Source organism: Vanessa cardui, chromosome 5, assembly GCF_905220365.1.
Source record: "Vanessa cardui chromosome 5, ilVanCard2.1, whole genome shotgun sequence".
NCBI classification, from domain to species: domain Eukaryota; kingdom Metazoa; phylum Arthropoda; class Insecta; order Lepidoptera; family Nymphalidae; genus Vanessa; species Vanessa cardui.
The window spans coordinates 11,100,317-11,126,408 of record NC_061127.1 but is presented as its reverse complement, the minus strand read 5'-3'; the positions used below and the strand labels follow the sequence as shown (position 1 = coordinate 11,126,408).

At 32.1% G+C, this 26,092-nt stretch overlaps 1 protein-coding gene across 3 annotated transcripts; it reads left to right on the top strand.

Annotated features, from left to right (window-relative positions):
* The first annotated feature begins 1,588 nt into the window (after positions 1–1,588).
* On the top strand, positions 1,589–25,894 carry LOC124529747 (UNC93-like protein MFSD11). Of its 3 annotated transcripts, none has more exons than XM_047103652.1 (8): positions 1,589–2,015; positions 10,770–10,939; positions 18,328–18,504; positions 20,165–20,336; positions 22,098–22,209; positions 22,722–22,847; positions 24,204–24,508; positions 24,853–25,894. In XM_047103652.1, the coding sequence occupies exons 1-8, from the start codon at positions 1,929–1,931 to the stop codon at positions 25,069–25,071; spliced, it is 1,368 nt and encodes a 455-aa protein (XP_046959608.1). In that variant the 5' UTR covers positions 1,589–1,928; the 3' UTR covers positions 25,072–25,894. The 3 variants fall into 3 exon arrangements, with proteins under 3 accessions (XP_046959608.1, XP_046959606.1, XP_046959607.1); XM_047103650.1 differs by lacking the exon at positions 24,853–25,894 and having other exon boundaries at positions 1,591–1,843; positions 1,921–2,015; positions 24,204–24,550; XM_047103651.1 differs by lacking the exon at positions 24,853–25,894 and having other exon boundaries at positions 1,592–2,015; positions 20,165–20,330; positions 24,204–24,550.
* Positions 25,895–26,092: the final 198 nt, after the last annotated feature.

Sequence of the window (26,092 nt, the reverse complement as noted above, 5' to 3'; positions counted from 1 at the left end):
TTTTATAAACAAAGGCAAATCTTAAAATTACCAGTCTTTTAAATTTCAAGCCCACATCACTGGCATAGTGGTTTACTGTGGTTTAGAATCTATTAATCTAAACTTTAGATACAAATTAAAATTGATTAAGTGTATTAAAAATCAAATTCTATAAAAAATAAAAAATTATATAAAAAGTTTAATGCAGAGGCCAGAGAGCATGATTAGAAAGGGAATATGGGTAATCCCAGTCAAGTTATTATTATATTGCCATCTGCCAATATGTTTTTCTAAAAGAATTTTTAAAATGTTGCCATCCAAAAAATTATAAAAGTGGGCAATGACAACGACTATACCATTTTCACTAAATGAGATGTTATGGCGAAAAAAATTGAAAAAATCAAATCCTTTTTCATAAAAAGTAAAAAATTTGTGTACAATTTACCTTCTATTAATATAAAGAGATTTAAACATAGTTATTGTTATAAAATTTATAAAACACTATTTAACATAGTTACAAATGAGTAATGACAATGCAATTTCAATAAAGACTCTGTAAATATATGAATATTTTTCTTTAGTCAGTCTTTTCTCACATGATTATCACCCGATGTTTTTATGCATTATAAAATAATTTATTTAAATATTAATAGCTCTATTATTATGATACAAAAATTATTACCATTTTGCATTAATATAAGGAAGTACTATATAATAATAATTAATCACGTTTAGAAACGTAAATAATGTATATTCAATTTCAAAACTTCGTTTTATCTTCTATACATGTTTTAGCTTTCAATCTATAGGTTAGGTCGGTCTTACGACAATGGTAGAAAGGATTGTATTCTTTTTCCAATACCAGTTAAACATAAAAGTAAAATTTATGAAGTTTTCAAGACCGGGATTTTTTTTCAATTAAATCTAAATAAATTTTATTTTTCAATATTATAAATTAGTGAAATTTTTATTTTTTAACTTACAATTTTGCCCTTGTATAAAAATTTATACCTAAAATGTACGGGATATTTTAGGTACAAATTTTATAAATTGGTATTTATATAGTAACTTGGTGACTAAAATCTTGTACTTAATTTTCCAAAGAATTATGTTCATATGTCCCATAGCTCACAGTATGTTTTTGTAGAATTTGCCTTTGAAAGTTACTTTATCAAAAATTCTTCCCATTAATTTATAAAACAAATGTGTGCTAGTCCGTTCCAGTCGAATTACTTTAGTAAAATTTATTGTTTTTATTGTTTTTTTTTTACCTATTATTACTCAGTCAAATTAATTAATATTATTATCGATTGTATTTTGTTATAAATTTAAAATGAAATAAGTATTTTCTTACTATTTTTAAAAAGTAATTTTAATTTCTGTTCGGTGAGACTAAGTCAATTAAAATAAACAAAGGATGAAATAATAATATAGTAATCTTTTTGTTTTCTTTCCTATGCAGACTAAAAAATAATGCCCCCCATTTAAAATTAATGATGTTGGCTATACTTGAATGAGGCAATTATTTTATTTATGACATTTGACAATGGTTGTCTTGTTTGACATTGACATATTTATTTATTTACTTCACTTCTTAACCTACCTACGTCAGACAATTGCGTTATTAATTTTCTTTGTCTTTGTAATATAGTTATTATATACAACTCCATAAGAACTAAAATTAATTAATCGAAAGCGTTACAGAGAGTTTCACGGCGATATACAAACAGTGGAGACTGGAGGGAGTTCGAATTTGGAGAATGGTTGTAGAATTTGTTATTAACAGTAACACTACAAAAGCAAACTCTAACTGATAGAGTGCGAGCGTTTATTAAGGCGTATATTAATAACATTTTAGTATTGGGTGCGCATTCGAATCATAAATAAATAATTGTTTTAAAATTACGTATAAGTTTAATTTTTGCTATTTCTCTATTTAAGAAATAATCATGGAGCGTAAATTTTTAAACGTTATTCTGCTTGGTTTCGGATTTATGTTCGTGTTTACTGCTTTCCAAACTATGGGAAATATTGAGGTAAGTGTACTCTCAGGGAAATGTGAAATCGCTATTTTATTGAAAGTATTTTAAGGGTGCTTTAAAATTTTGTATTTTGAAGCAATTACATAAAATTTTGAGTTATAGGTATATAAGAAAATTATGCATTCATTCTTAAAAAAAATTAATTTCTTTTTAATTCATGTTTAGTTATGTGTTATGTGCGTTATGTGTGTTTGAATACAGTTGATTGTGTACAATATATGAAAACAATTGCATTGTAGCATTGAAAATGTATTACTTTCACACTCAACCTTCGCAACTAGTTGATGGAGATTAAACTTAATGAAACATTTTAGTCATTGCTATATCATTAACTAAATTTTGAAATAAAAAAATAGTCTAAAGATACCTCTGATAAAATTGGTTCTAGTAAACATATATTTTAAATTAGATTTGATGTGGCGTTTTAGTGCGGTCAAATTAAATTTTTAATGTTTTACTGATATGTAACATATGATTGGATCATTTATAAAAAGAATAAAAAAATTCAAAGCCTTATTGAGTATCGATTCAGAAAAATCATTCTATTTTGTACATCAGCATACAGGCTACAGCCCTGTTCTAAGCACGTGTGCCCTGGTGTAAGCAGTGTACTGGCGATCACCCCTCACCTAAAAAAGTACTTTTAAGGGAAAGTTTTACCATTAGAGGCAACCAACTGTATATTAAACTTATTCATGGTTAAAGTACCAGAAAAATTAAAGTAAAGTTTACGTAAACATTGTTTATTTCTATGTTTAAATGTTATAATTCAATCCACGCAATCACTGCACTTATCTCCTACATAATTTGGATAATGGTAAAGGCTTAATGTAGTGAGGATATTGATAAGTCTTAGTTGTTTCCATTTTGTATACAATATATTAGATTATGTAGAAATACATATTATTAGTATGATTTAAAATAGGCAGGTAGTCTGCCAAATGGTGGTAGCCTACCTACCTAAAATGGATGCTGATGGTAAGTTGTACGTAGTAAGGTCCAAAAGTTTCCGGCCTGAACTATAAAATGAAGGATAAATCTCAAACAACGTTTATCATTTTTCAATATAGTCCCCTTTTATTTGAATACACTTTTCGCATCGCTTTACTAACATTTCAATTCCTTTAAAAAAATAGTCTGCAGTTTTATCTTCAAAATGTGCCAAAACCGCGGACTTCACTTCTTCATCCGTGTTAAACCTTTTTCCACGCAAGTCAGATTTCAGTTTTGAAAATAAATAATAATCGCTTGGGGCCAAGTCAGGGCTATATGGTGGATGGTCGAGCTCAGTGAACCCGCATTCTTTGATGGCAGTCTTGGAAACACTCGCTGTGTGGACCGGCGCATTGTCATGAAGCAGCAACACTCCTCGAGACAATTTTCCTCGACGCTTTTCTTTAATAGCATCTCGCAATTGATGTAGTAAGGAAGCGTAGTACTCGCCTGTTATAGTTGTGTTACGCTCTTTAAAATCCGCTAGTAATATTCCCTGGGAATCCCAAAATATTGTGGCCATGATCTTTTTTTGTGACTGAGACACCTTGGCTTTCTTGGGCCGTGGTGAGCTTGGACGACGTCACTCCATCGATTCTCTTTTAGACAAAGGATCATAGTAAAGAACCATAGTTTCGTCTCCTGTTACAATTGAATCCAAAACTTCTTTTTGTCGGCCTTCACAAAGAGATAAAAATTGAGTACAGCACTTCACACGTTCTTGCTTCTGAATAGCAGAAAGAAGTTTTGGGACCCATCTTGCACTGACCTTATTCATGCCCAAATGCTCATGGAGGATTCTGAGCACAGTTGTTTTCGAAAGACCCGTCATAGCTGCTAATTCTTTTGTCTTTAGCCGCCTGTCCTCCAGTACTTTCTCTTCGACAAACTGAATGTTTTCGTCCGTAATGGCCTCAGACGGACGTCCTGGGCGGGGTTCATCTTCAATTGATTGTCTTCCTAAACGAAATTGTTTCGCCCATTCTTGTACGGTGGAATATGAAGGAGAGGATTGTCCATATACAGCATCCAAACTTTGTTTGATTTCAGACGGCGTCCTCCCCTCTTTTATCAAAAATTTGATCACGGCTCGATACTCAATCTTATCCATTTCGAATTTTTTGCTGACTTTCTGATTTCAAAAGGTTATAACTTTGACAATAAATGAAATAGAAGAATATTTTAAATTGTGGGTAGAACACAAAAGTGTAATTTTTCAATGTCAAGCTAGTTTAATATCATTGATGAATCCAAAGCGGGTAGGCCGGAAACTTTTGGACCTTACTATGTACTACTTTTATTAGCAGTCATTCATTCACTGGACGAAATTTTAAGTAAATCTCATTAGCTTAGAATATTGTTAATTCTACTGAGAATGATTATTATCAGTACATACATGAGTAAGCATTAGTTATTGTTTTGAGTAATATATCTTATTTATTCATGATTTATATGACTGTAAAAATTAAACTTTAATATGGTATAAATTTAACACAATACATTAGGTTAAGTTTATTACAATACTTTTCCTCTCATAAATAAATTATTGTAGGTAAAAGAAATAGTAATAGATATAAGGATTCCATGTGTATATCATTCAAAAAGGTGAACATTCCACAACGAGTTGACATTTACGAGCGTATAGACGCGTATGCACGTCCTTGTGATTGAGTAATAAAATATTTACAGAGTACTGTGGCACTGTGGTTGATGTCATGGGCTTTAGCCACTGGCTTAATCGCAAATCGAACTGCCAAGTGCCAATGCAGTGTATTAGGTACAATAGCTCATGTCTATGTGGTACCCTATTAGCCCTGCACAAAGCCACATCGGTATCATTAATTTTACTTTAGTCAAGCCAACTATATTCCTTTCATACCACATACAATTTATATACACTGGTACATTTTTTTGAGTTGTAATGACTGCTTACAGTGTTTTGTTTGTATAATTCATTTAATTTGTATTTGGACTTGTTGTTGGCCGGGGTCTCGCTTTTTAGGGGTTGGATGTCACGTGTTAGGCAAAAATGTAGTCTATATCCTTCCTTGGAGTTTAAGTTTGCTTTATAACAAATTTCATCAAATTCGGTGTACTGATTTGGTAGTGAAAGAGCGACAGATAGAAAGACTGACATAAATAATTACTTTGACATTTATAATATTTAATATTTGAATTTATACGAAGTATATCGAAAATTACAAACATAATTGATAGATATGAGCAAAAGGTGTTGTGTATTGTTATTAGTTTTTCATTTTGCCTCCTATAAATGTGTTTTTTATAGAATATATTTACTAAAAATCTACCGACAATATTGTGATAACAAACACGTTCCTACTAGTGTTAAAATCTTTGTCTATGGACATAAATGTTATGACCGAACGTAATATTAGAGCTATTTTTAAATGCTTTGATTCGCACTCAGACAATTCTATGTTTACATTCATTGAACAAGTCTTCTAGAACGTTTGTCTATTTCAAATAGGATCCATAGGGTCCACTTTAGGTTCTATTTTTGGTGTGTGTAAGTAAATTTTCTTATTTCATAATAAGAAAATTTACTCATACATAATTGAATAACACCAAATAGTTTTATCCTAAGTATCAATGAAACAATATACTTAGTGTTTAATTTATCTTCAAACTAATATAAAAAACAATCGTCAAGGAATGGATTACCAAGACATTTTAAAAATTATATTTTATTCCTATTAACGTGATTTGTAAAAATGTCGCAGATTCTTTAAGAAGTCTCAAATACCGTTCACGTTAGATCAGAATACGCGGCAATTTATTGGTATTGATACTTAATATTTTGTTTAATATTGTTGTTGTTGTAGTTGAGTCGAGATGGCCCAGTGGTTAGAACGCGTGCATCTTAACCGATGATTGCGGGTTCAAACCCAGGCAAGCACCGCTGTTTCATGTGCTTAATTTGTCTTTATAATTCATCTCGTGCTCAGCGGTGAAGGAAAACATCGTGAGGAAACCTGCATGTGACAAATTTCATAGAAATTCTGCCACATGCGTATTCCATCAACCCGCATTGGAACAGCGTGGTGGAATATGTTCCAAACCTTCTCTTCAAAGGGAGAGGAGGCCTTTAGCCCAGCAGTGGGAATTTACAGGCTGTTGTTGTTGTTGTTAATATTGTAGTTATATTCATAATACGTAGTATATCATGAACATATTATTTGGCGTCATTAAAACTCTTTTAACCCCTAAAAAATGTTTGTCGGCCTTATATGTTATGACATTCAGATATAAGTTAAATTGTATCATGGTGATACTTGTCATTCGATTCGCGAAGAAGAATGTCACGCCGGTTCTTCTTTTTAGAATATACATTCCGAACTGGTTTTTGACTTACATATTATAAACTTAATCTTGTTAAAATGACGTTACTAAAGTGCTAGTAAAGGTCAACTGTAATAATATTTTGATTGAATATTTATGCAAATTTAAAAACATGCTTGTTGTAAGCATATGTTGTAAATAAATCTTTCATATTTAAAATTCTCAAAAGACAGGAATCAATAGCAAATAAAATAAATTAATCCTTGTGTATGTAATAAGAATAACGTATTGTTTAGTCTTGCTGACAAAAATTAACGCAACTTTTAAAAATACTTTTTCTGTTGGGTGCTAATCCAGCAAGCTTTTTGATATAAATATCGTTTATTTATACAAATCAATGGAATTGGAAATCGAATAACAGTGTAAAATGTATTTATTTATACATGCGAAGAAATATTACAAAAGGGATAATCATCAGGTTATCACGGAGTTTATAAGTTGCCAGTTGGTGCTTGCAATTTATAATTTTAGGTCCGTTTTTATATTTAATCTATACAACGGGAGTTCATTAACCATCTTGACTTACTATAACTAGCGAGCCGCTAGTCGCTACCACTGCTTGGAATATTTTGATAAAAAAAAAATTCTATAAATATAATTAATACTCTATAGCATTTTAGTATTCGATAATTCGTTCTCTCATCCAAATAAATTAGTTATACCTCTTTATATACAATGGCATATAATATTATTTATATAAATATGTTCGTAGTTTTTTTTAACAATAACTATTATGTATAGGAGAGTTTCTGAACTAAAACAATAAAGCGCTCTTCAATAGTCGCGTGATTTATGGCCAGGAAATTCATATCGTTCGGTAACCCCGGTTGCGTAACTTATTTATCTATAAGTATAAAATGTATATCAATTAGAATGTATTTATTTACATCATTCTAAAGTTAATGTTTTGGTTAGTATTTATCACTTAATTCAATTCAATATTATATTTTTAGAAAGTACAAACGTTTATATCGAAGCCTTTAGCCTTATTAGGTAAAAAAAAAAAAAAAAAACGATTAGGTCAAACTTTGCACAGATAATATTTGTTAATTTGTTACAGAGACAAAACTCGCATGTGTTTTTATTAAGTTTTATTATTTGACCCTAAGATACCCTGTTTACAGCAAATCAATCGCAATTGTTTCTTATTTTATGTAGGTCGAGAAAGCATAATTTATTATTGTAATAATATCTTCCTCGGCCGTACGAACAAGTTATTGACATGACCATGTTTTATTTCAATTATGTAATTCGAATTGAGAATTTGAGATCATTGTCCGAAATCGCGATGGTCGCTTGTGTAACACTTTTTAATGGCGTAACGTTTATGTCAGTTTTTTTTTCCAATCTTAACTTAGCTTATTTTATTAGTAAGCGATGAATAAGAAATATTTCCGAAATATTAAATATTCACAAATTATATATGATTTTGTTATATTAAAAGATTGTGACTGCAATCCATTTTTTTATTATGTGCACTATTTATTTATAGGTAGAAGCTTAATTTTAATTATTATTAAAAGGTTTTAACGATAAACAAATGTACTTTTAATACTTGTGGATCAATACAAGATATAAATATTAGCGCCATTGTTACTATAAAAAAACTATAACAAAAAACTTGTTGAACTATAAAAAAAATAAAAATATTAGTTTCTAAATAACAGAGAAAATACTGTAATTGGAACGATGGAACGCGTAAAATGATTAATTATTATTAATTAAGAGTACGTAATTGCACTCGAGCTTAATGTCGTTTATTTCGTTTTAAGCTTGAGGCGTTAGCTTATTATATCGTTAATATTTTTTTAGATTTGATGCGTATTCTCTTATTCGAGTCTTTTCAGTCGGTACCTCTTGGTTCATTGTAAATTTATATGTATGCTATGGGTTAACGTTCAATGCAATTAATTTGAAAATATTGCCATTATCCACAATTGTTGATATTATCTTTCCTCGTCTATAGTCGATAAACTCAAGGATCGCACAATTTAGGTCAGACCGATTTATTGGTGTGATACGAAATTTCAAGGGTATATTTTCAATAACATGTCGTGTAATGTTGACATTATTATCAGTCAAATGAGATATTCTTTGATAATATCGTAAATCTGCCAACACTTTTGGTATGTGACATTGGGTATTTGAAACTGATAAAATTGACCTCCAGTAGTTTAATTAATGATTTCAATGTACGTAACTTAATTTTGTATTTAGTTTTTCTAAATATATCGATAAATATAATATTGATAAATAAATTTCGAACATTCATTTTAATTTAATTATTACTTAATCGCTTTTTAAATTCAAATTTATAGCTCAATTAATGCATGCATGTTATTCAGCTGTATTTATTTTCTTCTATTATTAAATATTCTATAAAATTATAATATGTAGGTACATATTGATTTATTGGCCCTGGTTTAAAATTTGATAAGAAAGTACTTAAAAAAATCCAGACATTTCATGTATGAGATAAAGATTGTTTGTAATATTTTGAGCACCTTTTTTTTAAAATAATTGCAAATATTTAATAAAAAAAACTATACTAATGAGCGATACTTGCTGTATAAAGTTGTGGTATTTTTAAGAACTGTCTTGTCTAGTTAGATCATAGATATGTAACGTACATTAAGTTTTAAATATTATTAAGACAATATATGGGTAATTTATGGGTATTTCTTATTATATTTAGTTCTAATACTGCTGCTAACATTCTCTTTCCACGTGAACTTTGTGAGAGTGAGCATTATGCGGCAAGTAGACGTAACAACGATTTATGCAATAAGAATTAAAGTGTAATAATATTCAAATTTTTTGTTCGACTAGTAAAAACTTTAATAAGAAACCTTAGACCATAACTAACACGTACATACTATAGATTATAAAGTAAATAAATTATCATTTAAAACAACTTTTTGACTATTTTTCGCTTTTAATGTATAGAGTTTTCGAGTGTTAAGTACACGAAAACATTTACTAATATAATTACTAAATATAATTCATTTCTTGTTCGGTGCAGAATGTATATGAGTTTCTGTATATGTCAGATGAACATCTGTACCATCTGTGTCCAACAATGTGGGTTGCAATGAAAATTTTGGGTGGGATAAGTTCCAAAATCTCATAAAAAGGAGCCCTATGGACACTTATGGACAATTATAGTCATTTTGAGAGCTAATAAGCCCGATTCAAATCTCCTTATGACACGATAGAAAATTAAAAATGGTTGGTTATACATACTTGTAAAGTGTTATATTTTCCTACAACGCTATACGCTATATTCGTACAATAGTAAAAACCCCTAATTCCTTTTTTGGATAATCTTTCGGATTGACAACATTAAATTGCAAATTTCGAAATAAATAATGTTTGGTTACATAATGTTTATCGCAACTGCATAGGTGATACAACCTTGCTTGTCTTAAATCAATAAATAAATTGCGATATTAATGCCTGTTTATTTCGATTTTGGGCTTATCCAATTCTGATATGGGTAGGCATCCTTAAGATGTTTCATCATTATTTTGAAATGAATGCCACTTTTAAAGATTAACTATGTTGCAACTTAATCAATATTGTAATTTTGTTTTGTGTAGGCATTTAAATAAAAATATTTTCCTTGACTACTCGTGCACCTTGTTCTGGATTCAAATAAGTATCTCAACACTTTTATCTAATGCTAATTGTACGTAATCTTTGCATGATCATTTACGCAAACTACAAAATGATCACCTCTTTATAGAGGTACATCTTTGGTTTGAAGAAACGTTTTGTTTTTATATGGGAACAATGTTGTATATTTACAAACCTACAGTACTTGAATGAACGTATAGTTTATCTTATCCAATGTTGTTTTGATGTACGCTAACGAATTCTTTCGAAGGAAGAATTTTGACATCGCAATATTTGAGGGACAAATAACATATTAGTTAAATCGTAGATTGTTTTGTGAATATTAGCCTGCAAAATCAAATACTGGACAAAGTCCCATCTGCTCTTTATGATCTAAGATGCTTCAGGTTTGGTTGGCTAACGTATGATATAGTTATGCCTGACACAATTAGTTTCCTAAAGATTCCTTCTCTGTCAAAATCAGTAAGGCTTGATCCAAATGCTCTTGGAATTAAATATACGTAGTTTTGATTCATAATCCTACACGCTGAGTGAGGGTGGCTCTTTGCCATCTGATCATTTTGTATTAGGATTGAATGATTATCTACACTACTACGACTTTCCTTACTAATACTTTTTTTACTTCACTAAAAATTAGATATCTTAATAAACAGTTGCGTATAATTCTTGAGTGATTTCGAAAATAGTCCATTATTTGGAAGGTTACTTAGAATATTTTATAAAGTCCGAAATGTCATTAATTTACCTTTTTGTTCTCAGAAAACCATATTGGACAGTATAACACAGGATGACCCAGGCTTCACTGGCGATGGCTACACTTCGCTCGCCATCATCTACGCAACACTCGCTATTTGCAATTGGATGGCTCCTTCCATCATCAGCATCACGGGACCGAGAGGCGCCATGCTTATCGGGGCACTTACTTATTTGTACGTATGCTTGCATATTTTGTTTCAGAATTTAATGCAGTTAATCATTAAATTATTTATTTAATTGGAGTTGGTTATAAGTACCTAATAATTTCATCAAATGTTAAAGTGCCACCTTATTTCAAATACACAGTCCAGATATGGACATAGACAAACAACTCAAAATATTTACTTATTCACAAAACAATGTGCGCAACGTGCAGTGTTACTCAGTAACGGACAGACGGACAACATATATGTTATGATATTTATATATTGTGTTTAGTTATCTAAATACCCATAACTTTAGGAAGAGAGAACATAAAGGAATAGCTGCTCTATATTATGTCGTCTTATTTGGACAATTACTATGGCCAAGTTAATAAGACAAGTGAATTTCTATATTTTTATTATTTTTTTTCTTTACTCAAACGATTGTTCTTATAGCTTAAAGGTGTATTTTGTTGATTGGTTTTACTTTGTAGCATCTATTGCAACGAAACAAATGTAATGATTTTATTAACGTACACATGAACAAGTTCTTATGTTTTTATTTTATTTTAATTGATATACTTCATATTATTAAAATTCCACGTTAATGCAGCTCACGAATTCTTTGTTGTTTTTGATGTACAGTCGGGGTAGGCAAAGGTTCGTCACCTTAAGATCTATTTTCGTGTACTCAGTATGGGCAATCTGCTTTACCGATTGAGAATGACGTATTGCGTCGCACTGATTTGATGTTTAGATTCAAAAGGTACTAAGAGTTTAAGATTTGATAAAGGAATGAATTTGAAAACTGACGAAGGTTTTCTTGACTGTACTTTAGTTCACCAGATAGGTACTTATTGCATGCCTACTAACATTCACTATAGAAGAATCGAACATGAAGTTTATGAACTCGATTGGCATTTTGCTCGCATTTGTTGTCAGCCAGTTGACCTTCATAATCTAGTCTTAGAACATTGACCAAAACTTCATTGATATTCATGGCAGCGATGGAAAGTGATAATTTTAAAGTGAACAATACGGATGAGATTAAATTTTAACTTTAGGACATTCTCGAATAACTTAACATGGAAACTGAATTTGTTTGAAATGAACTTTATAACTTGATCAGAAGCAATTCTGTGAGAAATCACTTTGGATTTCACTTATAAAATGTTTAACACCGGCTTGCTGCGATACGCTATTGTGACGCGTGTAATGTTTTCATTTTATAATTAATAAAGTCAATGCCGCATTAACTATCTGACATTTGCGATCGTGTTTTGTTTTTTGCGAATTAAGAGTTAGTTTCACAGGCTAAGCATCGAATATTTCTACTTATCAGTAGAGCAACCTAGCAGTGACAAATGAGAATACATACGATTATAATTTAGTTTGTTTGTATGTATGTTAGTAATTGCGTGATATTATTGTTGGTAAATAGTATTTATCTGTCAGTAAGCCGGATAACGATAGCTTGGCAATTGATCGAGTACCTACGCTCCAATAACAGCTACGTTGTGTAATATTCTTACTTCTATTGCAGGCGTAGTTTTGTCGATAACGATCTTGGATTATAAACGCTATGAAGTTCTTCCTTTATTGCGAGACGATAATTTGTCGAACAGTAAATTATTATATTTCTTTTATTGTTTACCTTATATGTTTGACAAGGTAAAAGATCCCAGGAAGGTTATTATTTAATTCCAACGATACATTTTATTAACGCCACGTGTTGTTTTTATTACGATCTTAATAAACAAAGTCAGAACGAACCATTACATTGGTGATTTACTCTCTAATGTCTGCTAATAAACTAATAATTTAATTAAAATATGAAATTATAGCAAGTATATCTGTTTTTATACTTAGATCCATAAAGTCACATTCGCAATAGCTTCGTTGAATTTATCATGTAATAATTCTAGCTATCTCGATATACAATCAAATCTCAACTTTAACTTGTATATTATATAGTTCAGATTTGTGTAAACAAACAAAAGAAGCGTTTTGTATCTATGTGTGAGTTTGTTAGAGTCATTTGTTATGGTGCTGCGAAGCTAGAAGTGATTTCTCCTGACAACGTTGCGTAAATTTTGTTTTAATTTTTTATCTAAATCTTAATATTATACAATCATAGAAGAGTGCAAAATGCTAATGGAGTACAATGTCTTGTTATGACATGTGATAGCGTATTATCAATTTCTTTTTGTTGTTGAAATTTAAACTTTAAAAGAATTTCATATTTAGATACGGTCTTCTTCAAAACAGTTTGAAGCGGGGTTTTAGAAAGAACCTGATTTCTCTTTAAATCAATTATCCCTTAATTTATTAGAGATATGATCGTTTATTCGTACCTACCCACTACAAAGATTTTAGCTTTCCAAGTATATTATCATATATTATTCCAGTGAATTATTTAAATGGTAGTTATATTGTCGTCACGAGGCGAATCAATGTTTGGATAGCCAAGATAAGGAAACTTTTTAGTCAAGGTGGTTCAAACTTTTTGCACTGTAAACCTTCTGGTATCATCTCCTGACAGATTATGACAGTCCTATCAGTAGGAAACTTAGCTTTTTAAAAGCGTGAGGGTCGTTCTCATGGTGCTCTCTTCTAATCAAAGAAGTAACGTAAAGACCCGTAAATACACTGTCGGTAGTAATTTCCCCTGACATGACCATGCCCAGGGTAGATCGATAGGACTTGGCTGACTTCAAGCCAAATAAGATGATAAAATAAGGCTATAAGCATCACATATTTTCTCGTAGATTAGATCTTCGTTTTAAATAAAAAATAAAAAAAATCTGATGGCGTGATTTTATCATGGTAAAACAATACCGTTTCTTAACAGAGCCTGTGCGTGTTTATGTCATGCTAAAAAAAAAAACAAATGCAAACAGATTGTTCAGTCAGCACACGGCACGGGCGATACGGGATCCGTTATTCTAACGCCACGGCTTGCATTTTAAACATATCGAATGTCGTCTTTTTAACCGACTAATGTTAAACGACCTACGAACACGTTACTTTTCGATATATTTTGTCTACATTTTCCCGCTGCGCTCTTTATTGCAATGTCGGTATATATTGATTTTAAATAAAATTAAGTGTAAAACGCTATACATATATATTAATATAAGCACATAATGAAGTATAAATAATTCATCCACCTTATGGCTTAATAGAAAAGATTAATTATCTTCAAAAAAAATGTAGAATAGAAAACTATAAATGTCATGATCCTCGATTAATACAATATATTCGATTATTTAGATTATTTTTCAATAAAGCAAAAACCTGTATCTGTAACTGTATTTTTAATATGAAAGACTGCAATACCAACAAAACTCATAGCTGCCAAATTAAGACCGGCCCCAACTTGTCATTTTTCTGAACACTCTGGAAGTGTGTACATCTGAAACAAAGACACAAATTTTTTGGTGTCTTAATAATTGCCTTCGTGGGTGTCGAGTCAATTGTGTAGGAGACACTCCGAGTTTCCAGGGCTTGCGGAACGGGTGTAGGTTTAAGGGGTTCCCGTTTTCAATGAGTATCAACGCTCCCCTTCACTGTTCATATTGCTTTTCCCTCCTTGACTTTGGTAGGAGATTTAGATATTCGTTCTACAAGACAAATTACAGTACTCGACAAACGCACAATTTACTTAAGGTACTTGTTTGAGTAAGGATTAATGTTGAAATCGTTTAATGCTTAAAATCGTAAAAAAGCCTTTATTTATCGTCAAATGGAAATGATAAAGTATGATGGTTATTGTGGATTATCCCTAAGAGATAGATAGATATACCAACAATGTTATTTTATTACAATGGTTTATTTCAATACTATTATTACACATACAGTGTAACGATATAGAAAATACTGTCTGTAAGTACGTTCAAATCATATCTTGATGATGTGTACTAATCCAGTCCTGGTAAGGTTGTAGAGGCACTTTAGCTGCTGATTTTAATAATAATTGACGAGGCAAATGTACCTGGTGAGGCAAAAGTGTTGACGCCTGCTCACGAGCATTTTTGTCTTAACAAATACGAACCATTTCTCAATCAAAGCTCTACAACAAAGTACAATAAAACACAAAGACAGAATAACTACAAATTTAGAAGCTCGTTTGGAATTCGTTTTCTGACCTTATAATTTTAGAAAGAACTATGCATTAATTACGGCAATGGGTCAATTACAAAGCAACAGAATGCATGGACATTGTAGTTACTCGATCTACTTAATACCTTCACTGGAACCGAAACGATCAAACCAAGGCCAGTGAGTTTTGACACGCCCATTTTATTATTCGTCGACGTCACGACCATCGCCTTTAATATATTGTACGATCTGTATGTGACCTCGGTTATAAAATTACTAGTACGGAAACGGTTTTCAGAAGAAAACATTGAACCCGCCAAGTACGGATTCAAGATAATGTATTTTGATCCATTTTGATTTCTTTAATGATAAGATCGATTCATATTCGAAAAAAACTATAAAGATCACAGCAAACACAGGGACAAACAGCGATAAGATACTAAGGAACATACCATAAATCAAGAGCTATTAGTAAAGTACAATATAACTCAGCTATTGGCAAATTGCATAGAATACATGTGTAAATCTAAAGAATACTTTATTCTATCTTTGATTGGAATAGGCTGCATGTACCTACATACCCAATTAGCCTGTACGTTACGTATGAACGCACTTGTTGATGAAATATTTCCAACTCTCCTACAAACATATTGCCAATCTATCAAGCTGTCATCATATGGTTGTCGCTCGCGACTTCGCTCGAATTTGAGGAGTTTACTTGTCATGTGTTAGACAAAAAAAGTAGCCCATGTCCTTTCTTGGACTTAAAATTTGTTTCATATTAAATTTCATCAAAATGGTTCATTGGTTTGGTCGCGAAAGGACGACAGACAGACAGAGTTACTTTCACATTTATAATAAAGACTTAATTAGATTGGCTACATCGATGAACTTGTGATACAATATAATTATAACATTCTTCTGTTTGATGAGCAGTGCTCGATTTAAATAATGTAGGTTTATTTCAATCCTTTCGTTATCTGCTTGACGTTTTGTTAAAGGATATAGAATATGTTATGTAATATTTCAATGATTAAAACATATATTTTATAAAATATACATTACTAGTTGAGAATGCGGATAGTACTGTGATAAGCTATTTTAAAAATGTGTTTGGTTTATAATAGGATGATTAAATTACATCGATCGTCCCGCGCGCGAGAGCAGAGAGTTTACGCAAAATAAAAACTATCCTAAGTGCTACTCTCGACCATAATATTTATCTGTGGACAGTGGCTGATTTACAAATCTGCCGCTAGTAGGCTATTCAATTTTTGCTGCCCCTACCTTTTTTTTTGCAACTTTTATGATTTGTGTTCTATCGTCCTCATTACATCGGCTTTTTCCCCTTATTAGTATGATTATAAAGTAGGTGATGTTTTTGTAGTTACTAGATTATTTTTCCAACCCGCTGTGTTGTGTAGTGTATACATATAATGATAAGTTTTTTTAAATTTCTGTAAGACAAATTTAGGCTAAATTTGCCGCCCGTCTAAATCTGCCGCCCTAGGCTCCAGCCTACTTAGCCTATTGGTAAATCCGCCACTGTCTGTAGAAAATATCGTGTAGCGTGATTCATCAGACAATCTGATTTTATAATATTAGTAAGATTAATTACGAATTATCATTTAGTCAATATATATTAATTTAATTGTCTATTTATGTTTGTAGGAAACTATTATAAAAAGTCGATTTAACCTTGTATGGAATTATAACAATTGCGTGTAAAAGTTTTTATGATTTATTATTTCAGTTGTGAGGTATTTCCTCATATTTCTCAAATCTATTACTGGCTCTATATAATTATTTTATCATAATATGAACCAATCTTCGTCTATAGATATTGAAGCGTTAAAAAAAAAACATTTCTTATTCAGGTCGCTATTTATATGGTATCTAAGACGTTCTGTTCTTGAACCTGAAATTGAACTCGAATACTCACACTAAAAAAATATATTGAAGATTAAAAAATTCAAATCTGTTTAAAAATGGAATAAAATCGTTTTTTATTTTATCTAAAATATTAAATACAATTGACAGTTTTGAATGAAGGAACGAATGGTTTTAAATTGAAATCACAAAAATAGTGTTTCTTATTTTTGGTAAATAAGAAACACTATTTTTGTGATTTCAAATAACATAATTGTTTTATTTTTATAAGTAACTAACTGGCGAGCTGTATTTTCGGGTCAAGTTTAAGTCATTAGATGATATAACTTAATTAAATATTATTACATGTGAGTAACAAGCAAGAATAATAATCGGAGGCACTTTAAGTGAGAAAAAAAAAACATTTTCTATTTTACGGTCTGTTGAACTTATTCGCACTTAAGAAAATTATTTTTGTAAACAAGGGTGCATTAAATATTCCGAAGGTAAAGTGAAAATCTTTATTCATTATAGAAGCATTACACAAGTTAATTAATTTTAAAAATCTACCACCCGTTGATAAAGATAGCATAGCAGTGTTATTCTGTAAAATTCACTCCGTATTTCACTTGTGAAATGGTGCGACATACTACACTACACTACTACTACACTATACGGCGATACACTATTTAGATACGGCACATCTTACTGCCAATGTCGCATTATTCCCCAAATTTCACGACTTATTAGATTCTGATTTTGTCTTAGAGAATGGAACAAACAAAAAAAAAACAGCGGTTTTAATTTTTTTTTATTAATTGTAAATACTCTAAATGGAATTTCGAACATAAATTAAAAACAAAAATGTATTCATTACTTTGTGGGTGGGTTTTGTGAAAGCCCATCTGGGTAGGTACCACACATCAGATACTCTACTGCCAAATATCATTGCTTAGTATTGTTTTGTTTCGGTTTGCAGAGAGAGTGAGCCAGTTTACAGGTAGACAAAATTACGTACATTTTAGTTTCCAAGGTTGGTAGTGCATTGATGATGTAATGAATGGTTAATATTGGCTATGCCTAAGGCGGCCAAGCAACGTACGTTCACCTTTAAATGAAAAACAAAAATTCTCGTTTCCAGTGTATATTTTTTTCATTATTATTTTTAAGGAAACTGATGTACCTATATATAATAATAATAGGAAAAGACAATATTACAGATTATATTTTTCTCTTGTTTGGTAATCGATATTCTTTTGGTCGGTAGTAATTGACGAGTTTTAGTGATGAATAAAACTTTTAAAAAAATATATAATTTTCTAATATTAGCTAGTTAACTAAAATATAACAAACGAACGGAATCTAACATCTCGTAGCTCGATGTAACTGTATGCATGTAAATTAGTGTGTTTGTTAGTCAAATGTGTTCATTTACGTTTTAATTTCAGATTCTTCATAGTAACATTCCTATTCCCTCGCACTTGGCTCTTGTACGTGGCCAGCGTGCTGATCGGCGCTGGAGCGGCTGCGATATGGACGGGACAAGGGAACTACTTGACGCTTAACAGCGATGCTGAGACCATATCCAGAAATTCTGGTATCTTCTGGGCGATGCTACAATGCAGGTAAAAAGTTCTTAAATGAAACAATATTAATACATTCAATTAGTGCTATATATTATGTTACAATGAATATTATATGATGGAATATTTCATTGAATTTTATATTTCATATAAAATTAAATTTAAGTTATTGTCTATGGCGGTCTAATTGAGTCCAAGTTATATAAGTATTAGGATAAATATTTAATAAAATCATTGAAAAACGTATTATAAAAATGTTTAATCGTTTTATTAATTGTTTTAATTTCGAACCTACTTATATAATCTTTTCACTATAAAAATAACACAAGAAGAAATCAAAGAAACAAATAATAACAGTAATGAAGATATTCACTATAACCAAATAAAAAAAACTAAAAAAATTAAATATACCATAGATCTGTCATAAAAAAAAACAGAAAACAAAATATTGGTCGATTTTCTTGGACCACAGACTATAGAAGTAATAGTTACACTATCTATTGTTACCTTTGTTGTGGACATCTTTATGCGCATTTCGTCAATAGGGGAATTTCCACTCGTGTAAGACAAAGAAATTCTTAGCAAATATATATTTGATTTTACAATAAGTTGTAGCAAAATATTTATTACTTACTAAGTCGTATGCACATATTGTAATTTATAGACAACATTTCTTGTATTTACGTCATCTGAACATATCCTTATAATGTGTATACTTGATAAGATCTTTACGTTATTATTTTTAAATAATATAATATGTATAAAATACAAACGATATGTGATACGAATTAAATATTCAATAGAAGATAAACCAAGTTTACGTTAATGTTTTCCACGCAATTTCTAATAGTCCTGCATTATTAATAGTTCTTTTATAATATATCCTTATGTATAATACAACTATACCCGTCAATGCAAATATCTTAATTTTGCTTCCAAAGATTCGATATCATTTTCGTTGACGTTTACAAGACCATTTTTTCCATTATATTGATAATAATATATTATTCAAACTCTTGGTCAATGATATCGAGTTAATCCGGTATCAAATGTTTTTTATTTGGATTTTGTCCTCTTGTTGTTGAAATATAGATTTTTTTTAATGTGGCTTCTTAATTGTTCGATACTAAAGCCAACAAGTCTTGATATCCCAATAAATATTATCAAGTTATTTTGTTTGTTACCCTTTTCTGTCTTAACTATTAAACTGATCATAATTAAATTGCATACCTACAAATACCTACTATCAGAAAATGTCAAAGCGGATGGAACCTACAAATACCTACTATTAGAAAAGGTCATAGCAGATGGCAAAATATGAATATAACAGCTTAATATATGTCAGTTATATACAACAACAACAAGAGCAACAACAGCCTGTAAATTCCCACTGCTGGGCTTAAGGCCTCCTCTCCCTTTGAGGAGAAGATTTGGAACATATTCCACCACGCTGTTCCAATGCGGGTTGGTGGAATACACATGTGGCAGAATGTCTATGAAATTTGTCACATGCAGGTTTTACTCACGATGTTTTCCTTCACCGCCGATCACGAGAGGAATTATAAAGACAAATTAAGCACATGAAACAGCGATGCTTGCCTGGGTTTGAACCCGCAATCATCGGTTAAGATGCACGCGTTCTAACCACTGGGCCATCTCGACTCAGTTATATGTTTGTTACAAATTATGTATATGATTGCAGCTTATTCTTCGGCAACCTGTTCGTCTTTATAAAGTTCCAAGGCAAGACGCATATAGACCTGGAGACGCGTAATGTAGTGTTCGGCGCGCTGACTGCGGTGTGCGCTGTGGGGATCGTCTTCATACTGCTGCTGAGGCCGACTAGACGAGCGCCGACCATTGATGATGTAAAGGTCTCTTTTTAATATAACTGTATTTACCTTTCATGTAATGTGGACTGAGCCTTATAAAATACTAGCGTTCCACCTCGGCGTCGCATGAATGCGATTTATTAGGAAAGAAAATGTGATATAAACATAATGTACTAGTCAGGAATACCGTTGTTTTCTATCATTGAAAACTATTTTAGAATAGATAATTTCGAATATTACATACGAATAAAATAATTTTATCTGTCTTTGCAAAAGAGATGCTACGCTGAGGCTGTCAGCGTCGAATCTGGGTTCGTAATTACCCCTTAACGACAATGTTACATTATGAAAATATATGAAATTAGTAATTGGCTGTGGTTTCGCTCGCGTTTTGTCGGTCGTCTGGTATTAGGCACAGGGTTGAAACTTACTACAAAATTAGATCAAATTCAGTTCAAAGGTTTGGCTGTGAAAGAGCACCAAACAGGCAGAGTTACTTTCGCATTTATTATATTCGTATAATAGTATAGATAATACGAAAAACTAATCTTCTCCTGGAATTCTCACGTAAGATCCAGTCATTAAGATAGTAATACGATTAATGCCCATATCAGAAATGAGTGCACGTCTCGTTAGTCATTCAGAAAATCATTTTCTAATATGCATAGATAGTAACAAGGCTAGCGAAGTGTTATAACGCAATTGAATTTCACGGTAGGTGCAATAACAACAAAACATGCCGAAGCGATGCTTAATCTCCTTTCTTCTCCACCCAACGTGACATTTATAAAATAACCTATGCCTAACTAAAAGTCATTAAACTCAGAATTGATTTGAACTTGTAAAATATACACTTAAATTATCTCCTATAATGCATCCCATTTAATTTCTGAAACGACGTAAGTTCATTAAAATATTTTCGATTATGGTTTTTATCAAATAGATTTTTGAATAATCAAGAAAATCTTGACCTTTCATTGGCACTTTTTAATGTTAGAAATAAATGTCATTCGTAACCGGATCTTGTTTTCTGCGAGGCAGATAAACCTGACCCTGACACAGATTAATATAAAGCAGTTTATCGATTATTTATCACATGTGTTTTCGTAAAGATCGAGAAAAGGGAATCCTTAACAAATATTCCATGCCGTATTTATGCCGTACTAAATTAGTGGGTACAAGTAAGGATAATTTAAAATTTCGACCAAGGGTCAAACGAATTAAACGTTAAAAACGTACTTTATTCTCTTATAAACATATATTGACGCTCATTATAAAGCCTCTTTATGGTTCGGTCAAGGGAATCTGGATGCTTTGTGTTTTGACTGGAAACATAAGGTGGGGGATCGTAAATTTGACTTTATAGACCCATAGTTCTTGACATACTACAAAATGGTGTAATAGGGTATTGAATAAATACATAATAAGTTTAATTAAAAATTGATAATTATTTTACCCTAGATGTAGACTACACATCTAGACATATTCTTAAATTAAAATAAGATTCGAAGTTTTTCTTACAATCGTTTGAAAAAAGAATTGCTTGTTGAGTTTTGTCTATCTTCTTCATAAACGTATCCTATTTAAGTTGTTTTTATACACCCCCAAAATAAGTATGGCTAAAATGTAAATGATTCCTTAAATATAAACTTGTCACCAAATTGTTTGGTACATCATTGTGATCGATCAAGAAGTATTTTTGAAAGTCAAACTCTTTAAGAGATCAAATTGTTATTGAATTATAATAATATAATCTACACTATTTATATACTGAAAATAGAAATACTTTTTTCTGTTATCTAGAGCGAGATGGCTGTGTCAGAGGCCGAAGGTCCGATGGAAGCGTTCAGGGGAGCGCTCAGACTGTTCTGCACCAGCGATATGATACTGTTGAGCGCTGCTTTTGTTTACACAGGTTACTATTTTTAAATAATGTATAATTATTAACATTAGTCCCAAATGAGCATGGCGAGAAACCTTTTCGAGATCTATCCGTAAAAGAGAAGAGGGTTCTCATGCTTTAAGTTGATCCTTGGTTTATATCAAAGTCATGACATTACCAATATTCAGATTGCTTAGTTTGAGGAACAAGGTAATAATTGATAGTTTATGACACGTATAATTATATTTCATTTTTATTTTTATCTGTAACAAAATCTTAGTAGGTGGCAGAGTGAGCAATTTGTATGTACTCTCCTCGGAAATAACTGAAAGTCCTGAACTCTTACCAGTGTAGGATTTGCCGTCCCTTCGGATTAGGAGAGTCAGGACTAAAGAGCTTTGTTTTTCCGCTCATTTGTGCCCTATAATATGGACCTGCGCCAATGGACCCAGTTCCTCCTTTGAGAATGGCTGGCGAGATAAATATCGCTCAAGACGATATCAAATGTGAACCCACTCCAGTAAAAATATTTTAAATGTTTTCAGGTGTCGAATTATCTTTCTTCAGCGGAGTGTACAGTCCCAGTATCGGATTCACTCTTGCGATGGGCGAAAACGCGAAACAACTCGTAGGCCTCTCTGGTGTGTTCATCGGTATGGGAGAAGTTCTTGGTAAGTTACCATAAATCAGACATAAATTTCATTATGTCATAACGACCTGCAAAACTTCAATAAATGTTCTAGTTGAGAGATTTGTCTGACAGTATCTACATATTAATTTTATTAATGTGAAAGTAATTGTCTGTTTGTCTGTCTATTTGTTGATCTTTCACGATCAAACCACTCAACTGAATGTGATTAAATTTGGTAACCAACACCCTAAAACTGGAGCTAAGCGGCGGGCGACTGCTAGTTTGAAATCATTTTGAAATTAACAATTGGAATCTGATGATATTACGCATATTATTCTAAAAAAATACGCAGGCAGACCTGAGTTGATTAAACGCAGAGACCGCTATCTTTCGTGTTTAATCTTGTCCTGTCTAGAATTAAGGATACTTCGTTTGAAAAACAAAATAATTGGAAATATCATCGACATTATTAAATACATTATGCCGATGCCCGCATTGTTATTATTTTGATCTATCGCTGCGACGATTGCCCTGACCTCTTGCCGACATATTTAAAGTAATTCAAGTGTTGTCATTGTAATAACGTTAGTTCGATGTCATAATTTACGTCAAGAAGACGTTTGTCCTCAGTTCATGTTTTGTACCGGAGAGGTACTTTAAATGTTATCAGCGCATTGTTCTCTGAAGTACTATTTTTATATAATCTTTGTTTACCTGACAGTACTTAACGGTTCAAAAGTACTCGATAAGTCTGTATGATTTAATTTTTATATTGTGTGTATTTCTGATTAGTTCGTTTATCTTTTACGGTAAAATAATAATACTTCATGTTATGAATTTATAAATGTTTGTTACCCGTGGCTTTGCTTGCGTTGAATATGAATATATTTACAAATTCACTTAAAATATAACGTTAATGATTGGTATAAAAAGAGGTCTTACCCCTTTGTTTCCAAAAAAGTAGCCTATATCCTTTCTCAGGCTCAAGACTATTTTTATACCAAATTTCATTTAAATTGGTGCAATTGTTTTGGCGTGAAAGCGAGACAGACAGACTGACAAGCACAGTTACTTTCGCATTTATAATATTAGTATGGATTCTGATCTAATATTCACTATTTGTATGGTATACTGCAGTCAGTAGAAGCAGTTTTATTAGCTAAGAATAAAATCCATGAATAGGTGCTTGATTCGGTTGGAAATTCGGTGTGACCCCAATACACTGTATAAAATTCTTGTAGTATTACATGCTTGCATTTTGTTAGTATTCTTGATGAATCAGTTGTTTTTGTTTGTATATCTAGGTTAATTAAATATTGTTTATATAACATATAAACATATTTCCGTCATAATATATTTTTAAACAACACAAGTTTATAAAGCCTTTTTATTCTAGGTGGAGCCCTTTTCGGTATCCTCGGTAACAAAACAACGAGATGGGGTCGGGATCCTGTGGTGATCATGGGCTACCTCATCCACATGACCAGTTTCTTCCTGATCTTCATCAATCTGCCCAACGCAGCGCCCTTCGGCGACACTATGGACACCTCCTACATCACGCCCTCGCCCTACTTGGCCATGTTCTGCAGTTTCCTCCTAGGATTCGGGGACGCATGTTACAACACCCAGATTTACTCGATGCTGGGCGGAAAGTATGCTGATAACAGCACGTCCGCCTTCGCGCTGTTCAAATTCACTCAGGTCAGTCCACTTACTTTTATGTTATAAAAGAAAAAAAATCTGTAATATGGTTTTTAAAGCATTCTTTTATTTCTCCGACATATAAGCCCAATTTTGCAGTAACATTACATTCATCATTCATATAAATATATACTACTGAATTAAGCGTCAAAAACGCAACGTTTAAAACCGGGAACTGTTTAGCGGTGTCAAGTCGCCTAAAAGATCTTAACTATCGAATTTGACCCATGTACTCCTAACACAAGCTTTAGACTTAATTAGAGGGGTGAATAGGAATACTAGTAATTCCTCATAATGAACTACTGCTAATGTACTTTAAACAATAACGATGTCAATGGGATCAGTCGCTGGCCGCCGCGTCGTGCTTCTTCTACTCGTCGCGCGCGCCGCTGTCGGTGCAGCTCGGCGTGCTGGCCGTGCTGGCGTCGGCGGGCACGGCCGCCTTCTGCCGCGTGGAGTGGCGAGCGCGCGCCCGCGCCCGCGCCGCCGCGCTCGAGCCCGCCGACGACAAGCTGGCGCCCGCCACGCACGCGCTCGCCGACAACACGCTGCACTACGACTGAGCCCGCCCGGCCTCGCGCCGCCTCGCCTCGCCTCGCGCCGCCTCGCCGCGCCTCGCCCCTGAGATACACTTAAGTAACGAATGACGGCTCCTGTTGTAGCCGTGTCGACATTCCATATTCTTTAAACGTTAATTTTTTTATAGGAGCTTTACATTTTTCGCTGTACTATGAATTAGTTTTTAATCACTTCAATGTATGTTACCATACTGTGTCCGCACGATTTAAAACAATAATATTCTACAAGCGGACTAATCTTTTTAAGTAGTCAATAGTCATGACAGACCTCATAACACATGCCTTAAGGATTGAGCCGATGACGATTCAGTAGTTATTGTAAGTTAACATCATTTTGTCTTTCATTTGTTAATGGTATTAATTCTTCCATTAAAAAAATGATTTTGTTGTGGACGCTCTAAAAAGGTCTGAATAAAAATGTAATTGAACTAAATTTAAAAAAAAGCCACTTGAATGTGCTCAACTCAAGTAACACTAGTGACTCTAACAGAAGGACAAGAACACTAACTGTAATTCTATTTTTAAATATTAGCCAATTATTAATTTTATTTATTTCTTATAAATAAGAAATAAAACTTCCAAGGTATTAAAAACTTGAATATTAACATTATATTAGGCCTAAATTTAGTGATTTTATTCTTAGAACTAAGATAATCAGCGGCGGCTTCTGTGCCCAACTGAACAAGACAACGTTAAAACATTTTTAATGTATTTTATACATACATTTCTTGTTTTAACTCCTAATATCTTTCACAGCCTTAGAAAGACGATTTATTAATTCATCGCTACAAATTAAATCCGATATCTTGCTAAATATTGTACGATTTCATTTAAATATCAGAAAACTAACTTTTTGAGTATTGTTTTATTAATAATATTATCATAGATCTCAAAAACTACTAATTGATTTTAAATACCATCAGTAAAATAGTGAGCAATTACGAAGTTATTTGTATGTATACAAAAGGTATCAATAGAATTTCATAAATAAGGCAGAATAGACGCC